The 22,441-nt window shown below is 34.4% G+C and overlaps 1 protein-coding gene across 1 annotated transcript; it reads right to left on the bottom strand.

Annotated features, from left to right (window-relative positions):
• Window positions 1-12,264: 12,264 nt before the first annotated feature.
• Window positions 12,265-16,077, bottom strand: LOC110939807. The gene is made up of 2 exons (XM_022181377.2): window positions 14,738-16,077; window positions 12,265-13,721 (listed from the first exon to the last, which is right to left on the bottom strand). Exons 1-2 carry the CDS (start codon window positions 15,531-15,533, stop codon window positions 12,442-12,444), a joined length of 2,076 nt encoding a protein of 691 aa, XP_022037069.1. The 5' UTR covers window positions 15,534-16,077; the 3' UTR covers window positions 12,265-12,441.
• Between the last annotated feature and the right edge of the window lie 6,364 nt (window positions 16,078-22,441).

Here is a 22,441-nt window from a genome sequence, read left to right on the forward strand (position 1 = left end):
ACAATAATATAAAAAGAAATATAATGTGGAGAAAAATAAAAGGGACAATAAGAAAAAAGAAAATATGATGTGGAGAAAAATGAAAAGGATGAAATGCTTTGAAAAACATATCAGTCTAAAAGGACTTTTGAAAGAATCGAACTCGGTACCTGAATATACTTTCTACGTCTTTAAATGTGGAACGTAGACTAGATGCCAAACTTCAATTTGATTAAAAGTTTCCAAACAAAACATATATACACACAATCAACATATAATATATATATATATATATATATATATATATATATATATATATATATATATATATATATATATATATATATATATTTTAAAAGTTCTGGCCCTCGAGGAGTTTGGGTCTTGGGCCGTCGTCCACCCCGTACCCCCTCTGAGCCGGCCCTGAATACCATACACCTTAACAAGAAATGAGATAGATCTAGAAGGTTTTAAAAGATAAAGACACTTCAAAGTAAAGAAGAATTAAATGCGTACCTCGTGATTGATGGAGATTATACTAACACATACGATTTTGAATGTGGTTATTACCTCCTTTATATAGTGTGCCAGGACAACTTCATTTGGTAGGTCTCCAATAAGCAAAGCAAAGAATAATAAAATATTATACTTTTATTTTGTAGTTAAGTAAGGAACAATTCTTTTCTTTGGCATCTTATATTAGTTTGAATATTTGAAATATCTCTCTATACATGGGGGAGTGATAGAAAGAATAGGGGAGTGATAGAAAGAGTCCCACTTAAGTTAAGAAAACTAAAGAGAAGCGTCGATTGGGTTTTTTTTATAAAAAAGTTTTGAAAATTCTGTTTTTAACATATATATATATATATATATAATCACTAAAATTTATAAAAAAATATAAAAAATCACTCGGCGCCTTTTTGGTTTTTGTTGACTCAAAATGTTCGATAACATGTAACTTACATTCCCTAATTTTTTTTAGAAAAAAGAATTGTTACATACGGTTTTCTTGAGTTTTCATAACTCAAGTGGGTTTTCTCTCTCTCTCTCTCTCTCTCTCTCTATATATATATATATATATATATATATATATATATATATATATATATATAGGGGAAAGATAAATCGAAAACCCATGTGAGTTGAGAAAACCCAAATAAACCCTATGTAACATTTTTATTTTTTTCTAAAAAAAATAGGGAATGTAATATAAAGAGTGAATTTCAAGGATTGTCCTTTACCTTTATACCCATTTTCAGGCGTTGTCCTTTATGTTCAAAATTGACGATTTTTGTCCTTTATGTTTTCATATCATACACGTTTTGTTCTTTAGGCCTAACCCAGTTAGTTTTTTCAGTTAAATTTATTCATAGTTAAATTTATTCATATGCTTTGCACATGAGGGCATTTTTGTCAATTCATCTGCAACCTTTGAATTGACAAAGGTTTTCTAGCTCACTTGGTAGTCTGGTGCACCACTCGTGGAGATTAAAGTTGCAGCCTTCATTGCACCCATAAAACGGCGTTGTTGTAATCGGTCTCACACATCCGTCACATAGTAACTTAAACCTCTCCATTGGGTTGTGAAGAGTACCGGGTGCGTTGATAAGGAGTAATGGGTGAGGATGACTGGGATGCATGTTATCAGATTTAATTTGGTCAAAGCGTCGATAATCCCCTCTAAGAAGGTGTGCTGTGGTATGATGTTGTAGGATTCATCAGGGAGAGTGGGTAGTGGAGAAGGTTAGGATGATCAGCATCTTTAAAATATGTGTCAGATTTACCTGTTCCTAAGACAATACATGGTAAAGTATATAATAATTAGCATTTAACCTATATTACTATTACCATTTAGATTACAAACCTGTTGCTAAGACAATACATGGTAAAGTATATAATAAGCATTTAACGGGTACGACCGAACAACATTGCTACCAACATCGGGGTTATCGGAACCGATAACGGTATTTGTTTTTGTTGTTTTCTAATTGATGTGAATTGGTTGCAAAATTTTTAGATATCTTTTTCTACCCGTATCAAAACCGCAACGTAACTTAGTAAGTCATAACAATATGTTTGTGACTTTATTTATATTATTGTGAAAATTATTACATATATTGTGTATATATCGAGTTCCCATAGTATCGCGCGGGAGAATCTCCCAAATTTTCAATAAAATGAAAAGTGACCAAGAAAAAAAGAAAGTCAGATTTACCATGTGAGAAGATGGACATGAAGGGCTCTCCCCTCGATACCGCGCAATCGAGGTGGAGATAGTACCGATATTTACTACATTTGTATAGCCATTCTCTTTCACTAATGCTTGTTACACAAATCCTGCACTTGCTTAGATATGGTATAACCGTAAAATAATATGAAAGAGTGAGCATGTGAACATGATGCTTAAAACTTAACTTGAATGGAAGAGTAGCACAATCAATGTGGATTGAGAAGTAAAAACAAGTACTACAACGATAAAAGACCCCTTTATGTTCTTTACCACAAGCATAACACTTGCTCAAAGTGGGGTCAAGGGTAACAGAGGTCAGTGGGTGAGGGTGGCCAGGATGATGAATCATAGTTTGCTCCGCAAATGTTGCACAACGTAGATTGATTTCATAATCACAGATAGAACAATGATAACAAATACCATCTAGATGTTCTGTAAGACAATTATGTCAACTCCAAGAATTTGATTTTTTTTAAGGCGAAGAGTATGGATAGGGTGTGCTGGAAATCGAAGGGTTGTGGACAATTCTTTGCAGGTTTTGTGGAGCGAGTAGGAACATGATGATGACTGGCTACATTTGTAGTAATATCAATGGTACCAATCAATTCGATATCCACAAACATCACATTTGCACTCAAAGTTTTGCATTGTGATCAAATCATGGTCGTCAACATCGTCATCATCTTCTTCTTCTTGATAGTTTTGATACATTGATTGCAAATCTTCGAGAATGAGTGGATGTTCGTGTTGGATGATGTAACATCCCGAAAATATAAAACTTTATAATAATACATATAGTTTAAATAAATGAGGAATTACCCATCTAGAAGTGTAGTAACTTGGTTAGCTAACATGTCTAGCATTAGCCTACAATGAGGTTAAAACAACACAATTTGTTATGTTAAATAAATGGAGGGACCAATCTTGTAAAAATCAGAACTTGAATTACTAAAGTAGTAAAAACCAACCAAACACCCCATTCAAGAGGTGTCTGGTCGATCAACAAGCAGGGGCGACAAGGGGTTTCTTCACCCAAACCCTAACTTGCAAGAAAATCACAAATTGAAGCCTCAAATCAGTTAGAAATCGAAATTCAAGCACAGAATCGTGATCACCTTGTCAAAGGGATCCTAAGGTATGTTGAATTAGGTCATTCTCATTCGATTCAAAGTTCATGTATGTGATCAAAAATCGAATGTAGAGCTTGATTATGTGTAGTAAACATGAAATTGGAAGTAATGTAAGGTTTAGGGACAAACCCTAGATAATTTCTTGTCAAATTCTTGCATGATAATTGTATAGATCAAAATCACCATAGTGGGTGATTAGCATGTTAGTAAAACTTGATGAACACTAGGATTAAAACTCTTGTTCTAGTGTAAACTGAAATTATGAGGAAAACTCTAAGTCGTTAATGTTAACATATAGACATGTAGTCAAATTGAAGTTAATTTTGGTGATAAACTCGAGTCATGAACTTGGTTTAGATCATATAAAAATCTGACCCGTTAGGTGTTCGATAAAATGCCTAAAAGAGGGTAAAATGTTAAAAGTTGGGCAAAACGCAGATTTGAATATGTTCAGAAATAATGCGTTAAAGCTTATGAAAGGGTTCTAATTTTTGTTATAAATTGAACAATTTAGGCAAAGAATCCGGAACGTCAAGTGGACACGCCGGAAGTGATACCCGCGGAAAAGGTGCGCTTTAAAGGTACGTGACTTTAGTCTCGTCAAATTATGCTTAAATGCTTTAGTTTGATATGTAATTGATGTTGTAGTGTAAAGGATGCGTTTGATGTGTCGTTTAAGTGACAAAGTACACTCGGCTATCAAACGGGTCAAAATAAGGACTTGGTATTTAGTTTGGTCAGTCAATGAAGTGATGGTTTTCACTAATTAGCAAAACGGGTCAAAATGATGTTTTCAAAAGAATCACGAGAGCAGAGACTTGAAGGTCTTATACCTTGTTAAATGATAAATTGTACCATACTAATGATTTGGTGATATTAATCTAAGTATAAGAACCCGGGATATGGGTCAAACAATAATGTTAAAGGAAAAAGGGTTGTTTGAAACGGAATGCTTGAATTCCGAATAATCAAGTATTAGCCCTAGAGGAATTGCAAAGCCATGGAATTGGCGTGAAAACACCAAGTATGTGAGCCCGGGTAATTGGGTAAATATGTTTAAAAGGGTTTTAAGAATGAAAAGAGGTGCTATGCACTCACACTAATGGGTTGAATAATGGAAATAAGGAAATTGTAAACCAATTGTGGGTATCTCGGTTTCCGCAATGTAAAATTTACATGGTTAAATCCAAAGTCTTATTACGGACTCATAGGAAGAAGAATCGGTTAAATCGGATCAATGGGTAAAAAGTTATGATCTTCTAAAGTTGAAAAATAGTCAAAGGGCAGATGTGCAGGACCCACCGTAAATTACGGTCCCACCGTAATTTACGGTGGACATCAAAGGTTTTACGGTATGTCGCTCCTGTTTTACGGCAGAACCATAAACATTCCAGGTCCACCGTAACTTACGGTGATACCGTAATTTACGGTGGAACCCAAAACAAAAATTATATTTTGTTGTTACCTAGTGTTGCTAGAACCTGTTTATACATAATGTATTAGTGTCAAAACTAATGGTTTTAGTGTTTGACTCTAGGTATGGATAAATTTCTCCTGGATGGTGATCAAGCACTTTGTCAAGAACCGAACACGCATTTTGGAGCTTCCGCACTGAATATAATCTTGTCTAAACTTTAAACATGTCGTAAATACTTTGTTAATAGTGTTTTGAATCCTTTAAACTAGTTGTTAGTTGACTAGTAGGGGTTGACTTTAAATGAATTATGCACTATCTTGGATATGCTTGAAATTTTCACTAGTGTGTATGGTTTAAAACACGAAATGCTTTTGAAATGCTGATTTTTGTAAAGTTTTATGAAATATTTAGTTAAATTCTGTCAAGATATTTAGGGTGTTACAGATGATCTCTTCTGCTTTTGATATGCTTGTACATTTGTTTTATCAAATCAAATTGTAAAACATCTCGTAAAAACTCGTTAATAAAACTCGTATGGTTTATATCATTTCAAAAACCTCGTTGTATGACATCATTTTAAAATCGTTTCTCCAGTGAACTAAATAATGACACAAAATGTAATATGATAAGAGCATTTATATATAAGATGTACCAGCGGCGTATCTACCATGCTTTTATCATGCTACACCTGTCCCATGATTTAATCACATCCCAAAACCAATCGTTTATCTCGTTTAATTCGTTTCAAATCGTGTAACTCATCCCAAAATCGTTTAACTCGTTTTAATAGTGAAACTACTTTTGGTCGTCTCGTTAACAACATTCAAACCTTCGTGACTCGTCAAACTCGTTTCTCGCATTAACAAACCACCAAAGGGTAAGTTAACAATCATCAGGTTCGGTCGTTACCTACATAACCCCCACACATAACAATGGGTGTAGTCTGATAAGGGATTTGTCAGATCCCATGGTACCATAACCTAATACTGGTCGGCTCGGCCAAAGCTAATGAATGTCATTCGTTATGTAATTACAACCAACAAGTCTTGTTCACCTTATTGAAATCGTTATTAGTTTAGTATAAACCATCGTTTTTGAAATTATCGTTTAAACCTTGAAATTCGTTTTGTACATATGAATCACCCCAAAATAATTGAAAACAGTAAATTAGGGGAACTATGTACTCACCTGAGGATGCTTAGCGGTCTTTGAACAACAACCAAGCAAGCTAGAGGGAGCACGGAATCAATCGGCAACCTAATAACTATATAAATAAACCGGACCTAAGTCGGAGGATCGGATAGGATGAGGTCTTGTAAACCAAAATGAGTTATAGGAACTCACATGACATGGTTTAACAATGCCTACATACTAGATTGAAACCTACCTAAGTGCTTTCGACCCGTTACGACCCATTAAGGTAGCTTACGCTACTTTAACGCGTCGTTCGAAACGAGCGTTCGAGACGTCTAACTAGTCCTATGACAAGTATTATATGCCTAACCATGTTTAAATATGTTGTAAAATCAGTTAAGTGACAAAAGTTTAGGTTACATATGCTTAAAGTCCAATTATGCATGAAAGGGGCATTTTGGTAATTTACCTAAGGCATATAATCTACCTATCATACAACTACTTAAACTCGGTGACCATAAGGTATAACCTCGGAAGGTTATTCCCTATACAACTATGGTCACTAAACATGCTTGGTCGGATCCTAAAGATCGACCAAATGGGTCGAGTTTGAAAGTCTAAGCGGTGGTTTAGACCGCTTGACTTACGACTCTAAACAAGCACTAAACTAAAAGTGACGAGCTAAGCATGTTAAAACATGCTTAACTAAGTTAGAAAACAGGTTTTGATATCAAAACAAAGTGTTTTGATACCTAAAGTAGTTTGGTTACAAAATACGCTTAAATGCGCATTTTGACCGAAACTACGACTCGTCACTACGCCTAGTCAACGTGGTAATCAGTGGGTATAGTCACTAAGGACTATAACCAACGTGATTACGCTCACGTTGCGAAGTTCAAACGAACTTCTCGTTGACCAACTCGTGGTCAAAGCTGAAAGTCAAACTATATTTGACTTCCAAACTAGGAAAACAATAAAAAGAATGAAAGAATGCTCACAATGGGTCCTTGCTATATTTTCTACAAGAAAACTAAGTTCCCAATGAGATTAGAAAGCTCCAAACACTTGAGGGAGCCTTCCAAATCAGATGGTAGAGAGGAGAAGAATGAATGAGCAAAGAATGAGGAGGTGAGCATGGCTATATATAGTTTTTCGCAAACCGTTAGGATCATTTCTTGGAGAGGAGGGCATGATCCAAGCCATACAAGTGTCAAGGACTGATTGGGGGACTTGGAGAACACACAAACCAGCCCATAGCATGAAAAACCACTGATCAAAACCGTCAAAAACGAGCTAAATGACCAAATTCAATGTTTCTGTCTGATAGGCTCACGCGCCCCACGTAAGAATAAGGCTTGGGTTTACGCGGGCCGCCTGGCCAACTTTGGCAGATTGACAATTTCAGTCCCTGCAGCTTAGAAACTTGCATTTTGGCCCATTTTTGACACGTTTAAGCCCCGTTAACCTCATTTCAAGGCTCTAAAATGAAGTTAAAGTATTGGGAACTCAAAGCATGCTCAAAAATATCTCGGATGTCAGTTCGTTTGGTCGTATGGTTGCGTTGTTCGGTTAATTACGACGGAAGTCGTAACGAACGCAAAAACGATCCAAATTGAGCGAAGGATGGAATTTTATCATGCCAATCACTAAAATATAATATTTTAATGATTACATAAATTTTTGGATGTCCGGATATATTCAGAACGTAAGATATGCGCGAAAATGCAAACTTGTGCACTTTTTGACGCTTTTAGTCCCTGAATGACCAATAAGTTTATTTTTGCACACCAAACACCTCAAAGCCTATTTCTAAGCTATGTAAAGGATATTTAGGGCATGTTTAACTTATGATAAAGTTCCGGAATGTTCGTTACAGTACGAATCGGCATACTTTCGCAGTTTGTCGAAATTAGTTCCTGTAAGCGAATAAACTTGATTTCGACACACCAAACCTTCCAAAACTTATTTCTAAGTCATGTAAAGGTTATTTAAGGTATGTTAAGCCTATGTCACTATTCCGGAGTGTTTGTCATGTTAAACTGATTACGTTTACGCATCAGTTTGCGTATGACATTTCCAGAAAGCGATTTAAAGCTCGAAATCAAACGAGAATTGATATGTGCAAATGATACACATATTTATACAAATCCCAAGTATGAAATACAATATTTCATTGATTGCGTATTTGTTCGATGGCTGTGGAGGCACAGATGTTACAATACGCACTTCTGTGAGTTCATGTTCCCCCTTTTCTCTTAACTGTTTTCAGTTTTATACTTCGGGGGTGAAATACATGTCATAATTATTAAAGACTTTTATTTACATGGTATGGTTAGCTTAGGGAGGGTTTTTACTACGCGATCATATGAGTGGTGGGCATGACACTCAAGGCCATTAATCCTCATCGTAGGACCAAGGGACATGAGTGATAGATCTATTTGGGTGTAGCGAGCCCACACTCGTGAGGCCGGGGCGGCCCATGGTGGTGACTATGTCTTCATACCGGAGACAAATTTGCTAGGTTTGAGTCTTCCTGCACCATTTTTAACATACCATTGGCTTTGCAACCCATTGGTGATCAGTTTTTCCTTAAATGCTACATACCAGGGATTTTCATACTTACAGACATATTTTTAAAGGTTTTATACACTCACACACACATGAACTTGTAACAACTCTCACTAAAATCCATAATTAGGATAATAATTATCTATTAAGGAAACCCTAATTGAGACACCCAAGTAATTCTGCATTAACCCTAAAATTTTTAGAACAATCAGAATCAGGATCCAGGCCCCTAAAACTCAAGGGGGGCAAACCCTAGTTGGACGTTTATCTAAATAAAACGTTGGTACAATCTGATTTGTTAAATTAGTTGATTCAGCAAGCCTAGTCAGCATGCCACATCAGCTTTTCACTTATTCTTTCCACAAACACTTTTTACCCACAACAATAACATATATATCCTTCCCACAAACAACCTTATTATAATTATTTTATTAAATTTAAACTAAATAAAAAAAAGAAAGGACCCACCATTCCCTCATTCTTCCCCAAGAATCCTTAAGAATGAACACTCTCCATGTCATCCTCTACAACACCCACTAATCCATCCTTCTCACAAATGCCCTCCACATAGGCCAAGAATCACCTACAAACATCCTTGATGTGGATAGTCCTATACTTTCTCTTTCATTATAGATTATTCTAATTCCCCAATCACCCAAAAAATAAGGATGAACCCTAGTTTCAATCACTCAAATTCAACATTGTTCATTACGTTTATGATAAATCAACATGGGGCTTTTGCTCTAAGGTAAATTCTGACCAGAAAGCATACAAGAATACCCGGAAAAGACATAGAAACGAAGAAGAAGGAAGATGGCAAGAGCTCTAAGGTAACACCGACGAGGATTCCAGCGTGTGCTCGGCCGAAATCTGGTGAAGAAATTTATGTTTGGGTTAAAAAAATGGAGACATTTATGGCATTGTTATGATATCTTCTTCGAATCGTGCATCATCCTCTTCTTTGAATGCAAAAGGTGAAGATCGAAACGGATTTTGGGTTTTTTTCATAGAAACGGATTTAAGAGAAATAGTGGAAGAGAGAGTTTTGGGTTTTTTTCATAGAAACGGATTTTGAAACCCTTTGTCTTTTCGATTCTCACTTTGAATATAACAATGAGATTGACAGCTCTGCCATATATTGCAATTAAGGTAGGGTAAGAATTCCGATTCTAGCACTTAAATTATATGTCGTTACCATGTTTGTTGTTACTTTTAAATTCTGTTTAAAAGTGATCCGGTTTCGATATCCGTTAACTTTCATTGAACCAGAAAGGTTCCATAACGGTGATCTAGGTTCCAATCGCTTAACGTAATTTGTGTTTTTAAGATTTACTCTGAATTCCTGGACTCTTATAAAAGGATTGAATTTGCCTACACTTGATTAAACTTCAGAAAACATTTGTTTGCAAATATCTTTTTTAACAAAAGTATTGATTTCAAAAGTCAAATTTGAAGTTTGTTTGGTTTTTTTGAGGGTGATAAACAAAAGGCATTTGAAGTTGTTGAATTCAAAAGTCAATTTTCAAATTTGAAGTTTGTTTGTTGTTTTACGGTGCAGATTGTTTTTCAACGCAGTTTTTGAATTAAGGATAAATTTCTTTTTGAGTCGCTGTGTTTTTTAAGGGTAATTTGGTCATTTAACAAAATTTAACAACAAAATTCTAACAAGGTTAGAAATTTGGACTCAAATGGTTAAAGAAAATGTTTATGGGGACTCAGGTCGTTAAACTTTTTGCTTTTAAACTCAACTAGTTAAAACCCATAAAACACAGGGGCTCAAAAAGTAATTTACCCTACATTCCATGTGGAGTGCGATTTCACACCACTAAATTAGACCATGTGTAGTGGTAAGTTGGTATAATGCCCCCACCATGGGGCATTATCCGACACGTGGCATCCTAGTCAGCGTTGGGGCATTATAGAAAAAGTGGCGTAGTGGGGCATTATGCCAATAACCACATTCAATCAATAAATAATTATTATTTGTTATAAAGAAAAGGGTTAAAAAAAAAAAGTAAACAATGGCAGTAGTCAAAGATAGGTGGCATTATGCCATTGGTCTCCATGTGATATCATTCAAACACACCGGCGTTTTAAAAATCACGCCTCATTCGATTTTTATTGAATATAACGCCTTAAAACGCCCCCTGTAATGGGGGGTTGGGCGTTTTCGGGCGTTTTCGGGCGTTTTCGGGCAATTTTTTTAAAAAAAAAAACGCCCCACTACGGGCGGTCTTACTAATTGAAAAGTAAATGTTTATTTCGGAGAAATTGAGTGGTCATATATATTATTTCGGGCAATTCTTACTAATTGAAAAGTAAATGTTTATTTCGGAGAAATTGAGTGGTCATATATATTATTTTGGGAATTTTCCCATCCTATCTGTACTCAGCGACGGATCTAAATAATTTTTTTTCACTATGATCCTTTTGGGATATTTTCACTAATTTTCACCTTTTTTTTCAAATTATACAAAGTTCTCACTATTTTTTTTTTTCATTTTATCCAAACCGAATGGATTCCTGAGAACCCACAATTCCACAAAAGTATCCTAGATCCACCCCTGCTGCTACTACATATTATGCTAAACATATTTGATATTTGTAGGTCCGTAGAGGAGAATCTAGATCAACCTATCCTTGTTGTTTAACACAATAACCAAGTGCGGATTATCTAATTATGTGCAAATCAAACCCAAGAACACACAAACACAAGAATATTTCACTGTTAAATGCTCGATATAAATTCCAGCAGAGTTTGTTACAAAGAAATACAAGAATGCTCTCTCTAACTCTCTGGGTGTGCCGGGACTGGTATATATAGTCACACCAGTGATTTACAAACGAAACATGACCCTATCTATCGAAACACAACACATATACATCGAAACACTAAGAGATAAAGTACATCATCATCGAAACATAAAGAGTTCTATTGAAATATATCCTATTTCAACGAAACAGGCCCTTAACCATCTTAAATGGCCCATTATTAACATTGAAACATATATTTCTTGGGTCAGCATTATCGAAACAAAGTAGGTGTATCGAAATCTATATCTATATCTACTATATAATAAAAGAAACAATGTTTGAGACACTTCTCATAATATTAGGCCATGTATTCTATAGATAATTATCATTTAGTTTAATATCTTCTAATTAATTATAGATAATCTCCTATGAAATATTATTTAGTTTAATCTATTCAACCTAATTATTATAGATAATTATTATTTATATCTATACAAATATTATCTTTACTATATAATAAAGTAAACTCTTCGAGGACATATGGTATTAATCAACTATAAAAGATTTAGGACTTACTTAGCACGATAATTATAAATAATCTTGGTTAATTGTGATAATCATAATAAATATTTGTGCTATACGATAATTCATCACTGAAAAACATTAAAAAAATATATGACTATATTTATTGTGATAAAATTATGATCAATATTAATTTATAACCATCTAATCGGGTTATAAATTATAAAAGTAATGTTACATATATTTAATTCATGTATTAAAATACATAGGATTTATTATATAGTATAGATTGTTTAACCCGTGTAACACACGGGGAACTAACCTAGTAGACCTGATAAAGGACACCTCATCATCATCATCATGATCGAAACATATTTATCCTTGGAATCATCATCATAATCGAAACACCTTGGTATTTATATTTTCCTTTCCTTTTATTCTCTATTTCGATGATGTGTCATGTCTTGTCTACAATCCTGTTTCGATGATGAACAAAGCTTAATCACAACCTTCAACTTCAGTTGCTTTCCTTTGTCCATGAATTCTTGTTTTATATTCCATTCATATTTGACAGGAGGATATCAAATATGACGGGACGAACCGAACTGAGCCACATCGATAAGTGCATCAACAGTATTTTATATACAAATAAGTATTAAAAAATACAGTGACACTTAAACAAAAATAATGATTACATATATGATATATTACGGCTGCTCATCGGCAGTTTTCCAGTGCCCTGTGACGGGTCTCATAACTTCAGTTGGATAGAAAGTTACAGCTGCAGTTTCATGATGTTCGAGTTTTTCTTTGGGTTTTATGCGGCTTAGAAAAAAGCGAGCTAACAATCTTCCAAAATGATCTAAGAACTGTCCATGCGGGTTTTTCGGGCCACAACTGACGTGAAAAACAAGTTTACATATAGAGCACTGGAAGATTAATAAGGATTGCCGCTCACCAACACAAACTTCGCATAGACCAATATCACTTTTAGTCCCCATAACTAATAACATAGGATGCGGGTGACTGTCGAAGGTAACTAAATGCCCAAACTTCATATTAATCAATTTATAAACACCTGTCCGGTCGTTGCGAGAATCATTAAAACCTTGTTCGGACTGGAGTATTAACGGAGCACAAGCTGAATGTATTGACTGGCTACACTCTTGACAGTGATAGAACCAGTTTTCAGGAATAAGCTCTTCTTCACAAACTTCACAAAAGTATTCACTCTTGTGGTTCTCAATTGGGGAGTAACTTAGCTTTAGGGGGTGCTTGTCATACCTGTTCTTAATTGTCTTGGGCAAATGCAAAGCGCACCTGTTATCCAGGTAGAAATCACAAAAACCGCATCTAAAACAAAACTCACCTCCATTGATGGTAATACCACAAGCATGACATGCCAGTGTACTGCTTGTGGATTGGATTGATGATGCTTTTACTCTTGAAAGTAAGTGATTCGGATGCGCTTCATGCATAATTCTTTCAGGTATAAATCCACAATGCACATCAACTCGATACATGCAATGCGGTCTGGAACAAAAGTATCCAAATCCATTGCAAAGTAAACCACAAATACTGCAGCTAAACCCTGTATAAGCCAACTCACTTGGAGAATTAAAGAGTGCAAGCGTATGGCCCGGATGGTTTTCTAGCTCACTTGGTAGTCTGGTGCACCACTCGTGGAGAGAAAAGTTGCATCCTTGATTGCACCCATAAAACGGCATTGTTGTAATCGGTCTCACACATCCGTCACATAGTAACTTAATCCTCCTCATTGGGTCGTGAAGAGTATCGGGCACATTGATAAGGAGTAATGGGTGATCATGACTGGGATGCATGTTATCAGATTTGATTTGGTCAAAGTGTCGATAATCCCCACTACGAAGGTGGTACGGTAAGATGTTGTTGGATTCATCAGAGAGTGGGTAGTGAAGAAGGTTAGGATAATCAGCAGCTTTAAACTTTGTATCAGATTTGCCTATTCCTAAAACAATACATGGTAAAGCATATAATAAGCTTTTGATCAGCTATATTACTATTATACATATATTCATTTTTATGGTTTCTATTTCTGATATATTTTTTATTATACAACTCTGACAGCGACGATAAATGAATATCATCGTTACCGATATACCAGGTCAATCTATATAATACAGGGTAAAGTATATAATAAGCTTTTGATCAGCTATATTACTATTCATATTACAAAACGTTGGGTACGCTCATATATATCAGTGTCAATCAACATGATTTTATTATTATTATTATTATTATTATTATTATTATTATTATTATTATTATTATTATTATTATTATTATTATTTTGAATCTCATTTCTAATACTATATCTAAAGTACAAATTTAACTTTTAATAAAAAGTTTTTTCTTTAATAACTATCATTCATTAAATTTACAAAAAAAAAAAAAATCAACTGAATAGTCGATTAGGTTTAATTTATTTTTTGTGAAATTCCGATATAAATACTGTTGAAACAAAGTTGTATACAAAATCAAGTTTCTTTTTTTTAACCGTAAAGTACCGAACGAACTGACACCGACCAAATATCATAGGTACCAATATCAGTATCATCAGATACAGTATCGGTATCATCGTATCGGTATTCATTTTCATGGTTTTCGTTATCATAAGCTATATCAAGTTCCAGTAATGTAATTAAGCGGAACGACCGCACAATATCAGTACTGTTATCGTACTGTTATCGGTGTTGTTGGAGTCAATAACTGTATTTGTTCTTATTGTTTTCTAATCGATGTGAATTGGTTTCTATATTTTTCGATATCTTTTTGTTACCTATACCGAAACTGCACTGTAACTTTGTAAGTCATAACCTTATATTTGTGACTTTTATTTATGTTATTGTAACAATTATTTTATATTTCTGTATATATCAAGTTCTCATGGCATTACGCAGAGGAATCTCACTAGTTTTTAATAAAATGAAGGGAGAACGACAAAAAAAAGAAAGTCATATTTACCATGTGAGAAGATGGACATGAAGGGCTCTCCCCTCGATAACACGCAATCTAGGTGGACGTAGTACCGACATTTACCACATTTGTATAGCCAATCTCTTTCACTAATGCTCGTTACACAAATCCTGCACTTGCTATGATATGGTATAACCGTAAAAGAATATGAAAGAGTGAGCATGTGAACATGATGCTTTGAACTTAACTTGAACGGAAGGGTAACACAGTCAGTATGGATTGAGAAGTAAAAACAAGTGCTACAGTGATAGAAGACCCCTTCATGTTTTTTTCCACAAGCATAACACTTGCTCAAACTGGGGTCAAGGGTAATAGAGGTAAGTGGGTGTGGGTGCCCAGGATGATGAATCAAAGTTTGCTCCGCAAATGTTGCACAACGTAGATCGATTTCGTAATCACAGGTAGAACAATGATAAAAGATACCATCTACATGTTCTGTAAGACAACTATGACAACTCCAAGAATTTGAACTTTTTTTAAGGCGAAGAGTATGGATTGGGTGTGCTGGAAATCGAAGGGTTGTGGACAATTCTCGGCAGGATTTGTGGAGCGAGTAGGAACATGATGATGATTGGCTACACCTGTAGTAATATCGGTGGTACCAATCAATTCGATATCCACAAACATCACATTTGCACTCAAAGTTTTGCATCGTGATCAAATCATGGTCGTCAACATCGTCATCATCTTCTTGATAGTTTTGATACATTGATTGCAAATCTTCGAGAATCAGTGGATGTTCGTGTTGGATGATCTCTTCTGCTTGTACATCTATAAACTCCATTATAATTCTTCTTCTTTCTCACACTTTCAGATATATGATGATGTTAATTAACTACAAAATACAATACACCTTAACAAAAAAAAACGTGGTACATTGGGATATAGAGTTATAAACGAACCGAACAAACACGAATAAGGCCTTGTTCATGTTCGTTCATTAAGGAAATAATGTGTTCATGAATGGTTGATGAATACTTACTGAACAAGATTTTTTGTTCGTATTCGTTCACTAAAAAATAACGTGCTCACGAACGGTTAACGAACACAAATAAAATCTGCGAAGGTTGCGGATGCTAGAAATGGATAATGGAGGGTAATAAATTAAAGAACATAAGATGTTTTGATATAATAAATAAATGTACAAAAATATTTTATGAACAACATAAACAAAAAAAAAAACATAAATGAACGTACACGTTCATGAACATTGTATCAAACGTTCACAAACACAACTGAACGTTCACAACCCTATTTGGAATGCTTAAACGGTGACACTTGAAAACAAAGAAGAATTGAATGCATACCTTGGTGATTGATGGAGATTGTAAGACTTCAAGTTGTGCGTTTGAATGTGATTGTATAGTTCTTTATATAGTGTATCATGATCAACTTCATTTGCTGTTCCAATTCAAGGAGCAAAGCAAACAATAATAAAATATCATACTTTACTCATCTTTCTATACTAATAAACAAAAATCCTTTTTGGACACGTGTCATTCTCTGGTAATTTCTCATCCTTATTTTTCTATTTATCTCTTTTATTAAATAATAATAATAATAATAATAATAATAATAATAATATTAAACATCAATTTAACTAAATCTATTTATCTCTAATCTCAAATTGATTTCTTTTTTAACTCTAAAGTTTCAATCTTTGACAACTGAAGTCTAAAGTTTCAATCTTTGGTATTTTAACCCCTTTGATAAATATTATTTTTCGCCTCTAATTCAAAAGTTTTCATCTTTTGCAATTTAACCCCTTTAATTTTTTTTTACTTTCAACCCTAAGCTTTTCATCTTTTACAATTTAATCTCAACACTTTTTTTTTACTTTCAACTTTGGTCCCTTATATACTTTTCATCTTTCATAAGTTTTTCGTTTAACGTGTCACTCTAAATTTCCGAGTTAACACACCGCAACGTGCGTGTGGGGTTCAACGTTTTTTCATCTATTGCGTGTCTATTGGTCTGTCGCAACGTGCGAGTCAGAGATCGACTTAGTTATTTTTTTCTCGATTTTACACACAGGCTCATGGTCATGTGAGAAACATTTGTCTTTCATCTAACACGATATATAACTAATGAATCCCCGCCGCATTGCGGCGGATGGTAAACCTAGTAGTTAAATAAAGAATAATACTTTTCTTTGGCATCTTAAAAGCAAAGCAAAGAAAAATAAAATATCATACTTTACTCAAAGAATAATACATTTCGTTGGCATCTTAAAATATTTTCCATTAGATTCGTTGCTTTATAATCTTTATTTGAATTTGAATTGAATGAATTGAATTGAATAACCTCAACAAGAAAATTAAAATACAACTTACAACTCTCTCTCTCTCTATATATATATATGCACGCACGTGGTAACGAAACACTAATTATGTAAATAAAAAATATAAATCGTTTAATTTCATTTATTAATGGTTTATATATCTAAATGCTATGTTTTTTACATACACATTTTAGGTTGTACATACAAAAAATATTCAAAATGATTTTGACATTTGTTTTCTTTAATTTTATGCCTTTTTTTCAATACATGTGTAGATTACATACATAAATGAAAAAATCAAATTAAGTTGTTCATGACTTTATTTTTAATTTCAGAGTGAAATAATAATCATTGTATGCATACCATTATATGTACAACGTAGAGATCCCAAGAGAACAAAGAGAATTTCTTACCCTTGCAACAATTATTTTCATTACGTGCTTGTAAGGTTCTTGTAACATTTAATCTTAGCCATTAGATTGCAAGATCAATGTTCTACAACGAAAAAACATGAATCCCGGTAAAAACACCATGACTTTGATTTCATAGGGGCACTACTGATTGATGTTTATCCAAATCAAAGGCCCACAGTTTCAAGTAAGCCCACTAGCATAAAAATCCATACCCTGTTTCGGGTCGGGTATGAAACCCGTTCTTCAAAAACCGGGTACAATAACGCATATATTGAACAACTTATTGTATCGATTATTTCATAGATCATAATTTTGTATTCCGTTTATGTTCAAACATTCAAATATCAGATTGTTTTTTCTTTACTAACATCTAAATTACTATTACTCTATATAACAATTCACGTAGCTCCTTAGCTACAGTCAATTGCTTTTTTTTCTTTTTACTTACCAATATATTTCACGTCGGGCATAGCTACAGTACTGAGTTTGATTGGTCAGTTTCAGATTTAAGGACTTCGTGCACTTTAGTCTTCGTTATTGAATTTTTCATGTTTTGTGTTTTCTTTGTCCCAAGAAACCCACCAATTCAAAAGGCCACATCATATTTCCTCTTTGTTTTCTACCTTAAGGTAATGCGTAGTGGGGCTTTATATGGCGCCCTTTTCTCTTATAACGCCCTCATAACGCCTGGCACACCATTACGGGCGGCGTTATGAGGCAAAAAAAGTGGGGGAGCGCGATCTATATAGCGCTGGTATGGGGAAGTTTTCAAAATTTGGACCAATCAAATTTAAGCAGGGTTTTTTATAATTAATTAATAAAATTGGAAATTATTAAATAGGTAATGATGGGTATGGGCTTTATGACTACGGGCTCTAATGATATAACGCCCCATAAAACCCCCGTATGACGTGGCACGACACGTGTCGCATAACGCCCCACAAGGGGCTTTATGACTACACATGGCCTAATTATTTGTCCGATTCCTCCAACTAATCTAGAAAAACTTTCAAAATCCAGATTTCACATGAAGCAAGGGAGAACTTAGCTTACACTGTGAATATTCAGGTTTTGTTGTTTGGCAACACTGAAATTTTAAATGGATTTCAATAGGTCGGGTCATCAGAATTTTTTTAATATGGTACACTGAAATTTTAATTGGATCTTGAAACTATCGTCACTACCAGACCCCCTTGCATGGTTTTGTGTCTAAAAGAGATGGTGGAGGGCCGACGGTGAAGAGTTGGAGAAGTTAGACGGTGGCTGTGGCGGTGGCGGTAAAGGTAAAAGCAAAAGGTGATTTATTAAATGGTTGGTCAGATTTGAACGTTTTAAATATAGAGGCCATTTAGTGTTACATAAAATGTCAAGTAGCTTAGGCTGTCCGGAGTGGCAGTGGTAAAATACATCGGCACCGAGCGGCAACCACTGCCAACTTTTTTGCCGCACAAGTGTTGCCGAAAATGGGGAAGAAATCGGTGAGGGAACACCGATGCGGGGAGAGGGAAGGGAGGAGAGAGAGAGGGGGTGTGTGGGGTGGGGTCCATGTCATCTCAACCAATCACATTTTTTTTTAAATAGTTTACCACTTCACCAAGTGTCTAACCATTGCCATCAACATAGTTTACCACTTTGACATGGCACACTCTCATTGTTTGATTTTTTAGTTTGCCACCCTTAGTCATTTACGTTCAACATTGTAAATTTTTAAAAAAAATTAACAATGTCCATGAATTTTCTCAAACTCAGAGATTTCATGATTTAAAAATTAGATTTCATACTTTATATTTTAAAGACGAATTTAACTTAATAAAATATTAAGTTGTTCATGTCAATATAAATTTAAGTTCGTCTACGTTTTACGTTGGATCGTGGTATAAGTTCGCGTTTGTCTTTATGTGTGTTTTACGTCACGTGACAATAGAAATTCACGTTTTTGCTTTAAGATTTTGCTCGTCGTCATTTGCTTAATATTTAGCACAGTTTTACAACACCTGCCCTGTAATATGGGGATTCACCACTAGTTCATAACATTGGAGGAATAATGATTTTTTGTCTTTATTTGGTTTGTGTTGGCCTTTTATAGTAAACTTTAAGGTTTTTTATTTTTGTGGAATTTACCTTATTATAAGCTATAAATTAGCAACAATATGTGCTTTATTGGGTACCCATGCAATCATGCATGGAGAGATTTTCAAAAAAAAAAAAAAAATTGATTTTTCATTTCTAACTCATTGTTTTTATTCTTTTACAATTTAACCCTAACACTTTTTTGTTTTCATTTTGACCCCTCAGAAGTATCATCTTTCACAAATTAATCGTTTTGCGTTTCGTTCTAAATTTTGCAAGTTAACATGCCGCAACATGTGTGTGGGGTTCATCATTTTTTGGTATATTTTTTTCCCATATGACAGGTTCGTCGCAATACGTTTATTTTTCCCTGTTCGACTTAGTTATTCTTTTCTACATTTTACGTTCGGTCTAATTTCTTCGCATTAACAAACAACAACAGGCGTGCGTGGTTCAACGATTTTACGTCTGCTTTTCGTTAGGTGTTTTTTTGTGCTTTTTTATTTATTTTATTTTTACAAACTTTTTCCGATGTTGGGGTCGCTAGCAATGGTGTGGTATTGGTGCTATACTTGGCACGGTTTTACGAATCTTTTTAACATATTAAGCTTGTTACCTATAATTTGTTTTGACGTAAACTTTTTCTGGAAAATGATTCTGATCAAATATAATACTTTTTCATTAAATAAACCATTTTTACGTGTATATTTTTATGTACTATAGATTTGAGTTGGTTTACCTTTCGATTTGGGAGATGAGTCAGGACAAATATAACATGTATTCGTGCGTATTTTATGTATGTTCCGTAAATTTTGTTTCGAACTGTGTGGAGTCAAATTGTAGTTTCTTTTCTATGTATGAGTCGGGTCAAATATAAATTCGATTTACTTTACGTTTTAATTAAATCAATGCTTATATAGGTTACTTCGGGTTCTATCCGATCTTCAAAATGCGTGTTTTCATATTGTTAACGCATCACACATAGTGGCGGATCTAGAAACGAAACTAAGCCGTAACGTTTTATAAATAAGCCGTTACGAAATCGAAAAAACGTCAAATTTTTCCAAAATTTACACTAATTTTTCCAAATTTTTCCGCGCCAAGCCGTAGCGGAGGTTGCCCCCCGATAAGCCTTATGTCCGCCACTGATCACACAACGTTTGGACTAATCCATTTGATGTGTGCGATGTTCTCGCGCCGCAACGCGCGCGAATGTGATTGCTTGTTCCTTAAAAAATGGTATATGTATTCACCTGATAAAGTTACCCACTTTGCATTTGCCCCGTACTTGATGCCAGAACACAGAGAAAAAGAAGCGGCAAGATAACAGAAACTCACACTTGCTGATCCACATAAACCAACACATGTAAAACACCACTTTTACTATTTTACACCTAAACACACGTTAATCAAAGAAAAGTGAAAAAGAAAAAGGCCCAACAACAGTGGCCGTGAAGGCTGGGGAATGGATATTTTCTTAGTTTCATATTCTCTTTTCAAACGCACAAGTTCCACTCACAATATTCAAATCAGACTATAATTTACCATATGCATTTGTGCACTACTCATTTTCCTCACACTACTTCTCTTCACACTCTCATCTTTAGAACGTCCTGATAACACTTTAAACCCATCTTATTATGTGAGATTAAATATATTATTATTATAATATTTAATTTTGTAGCCATTATAATCATTTATATTATATAGATCAAAATATATTAATAACCTATTAATAATTAGTTGGTAATTGTTGATGGACCATATTACCCTTATTAACTAATTAGGTTTCCTCTTGGGTGTATATATAAGGAGATTATTAGAGAGATAAAGGGTTAGACAATTACACAAAACTTAATAACCATAATATCATTATCGGCTCTCTCTCCCTAGTCGATACCTCCCTAGTTTCGACTTCATCACCATCATAATCTTACACCCTAAGGAGGAACCAGATCATCCTGACAAGAATGTCGAACTCAATGGCTGCATCTCTAACTGGATTCTCTACTGGCATGTCTGCTGTAACAGGTATGTCATTCATGTTTTCCATTATGTTTAAACAGAACTGATCAACATGTGGTATCAGAGCATATGTTGATAATTCAGTTCTGTTTTTCATGTCCATTATTTTGGGATTGATATCTGGAATACAGAGTTTTGAAAACTGTTAAAACTTAAAATCACGGCTGGTTTCGAGTCCCATTGTGCCGAAATCACTGTTTTAGGAAAAGTATGTTTAATAAATTGACTCGAAATCATAATGTGTAAATTAATGTCCGAAATCTGTTAACAGAAGTCTTAAAACTCAGGTTTCAAATCCTAGAATTATGTTTTAATTTTTTAGGGTTCATCACATGTTCTTAGGAAAATTCAAAAATTCTTTAAGTTTTGGAATATAATTTGGATTAGTGGGTGTTTTTTTACTGTTTAGGAAGATTAATGTTATAGCTCGCTATCCTAGAAGGCGCATAAAACCTAAAGAAGAACCCGAACATCATGAAACTGCAATGGTAACTTTCTATCCAAATGAAGTTATGAGACCCGTCACAGGGCACAGGAAAATTGTCGATGGACAACCGTAATATATGTAATCATTAGTATTACTATTGTTAAGTGTCACTATATATTATTCAGTACTCTATTCTAGTCTTTATGAATACGTACTTATGTGTACCGTAGCAAATGCTAACAACTTGTATATGAGATATCAAGTATGTTTATAATAATATGTAGTAGAGGAAAATTCCCAAAATGAATATATGACTAGGTTTAAGTTCCTGTAAAAAGGGCGAAGTTTGTGAGAAGTGTGAGAAATATTATGGAGACGACACATGACATTATTTAATTTTATGGATTAAGGGTAATAAGGTAATTAACTTCAAAAACCAATTTAATTATAAAATAAATTGTAACCGCTTTAGGAGT

Source organism: Helianthus annuus, chromosome 5, assembly GCF_002127325.2.
Source record: "Helianthus annuus cultivar XRQ/B chromosome 5, HanXRQr2.0-SUNRISE, whole genome shotgun sequence".
Lineage (NCBI taxonomy): Eukaryota > Viridiplantae > Streptophyta > Magnoliopsida > Asterales > Asteraceae > Helianthus > Helianthus annuus.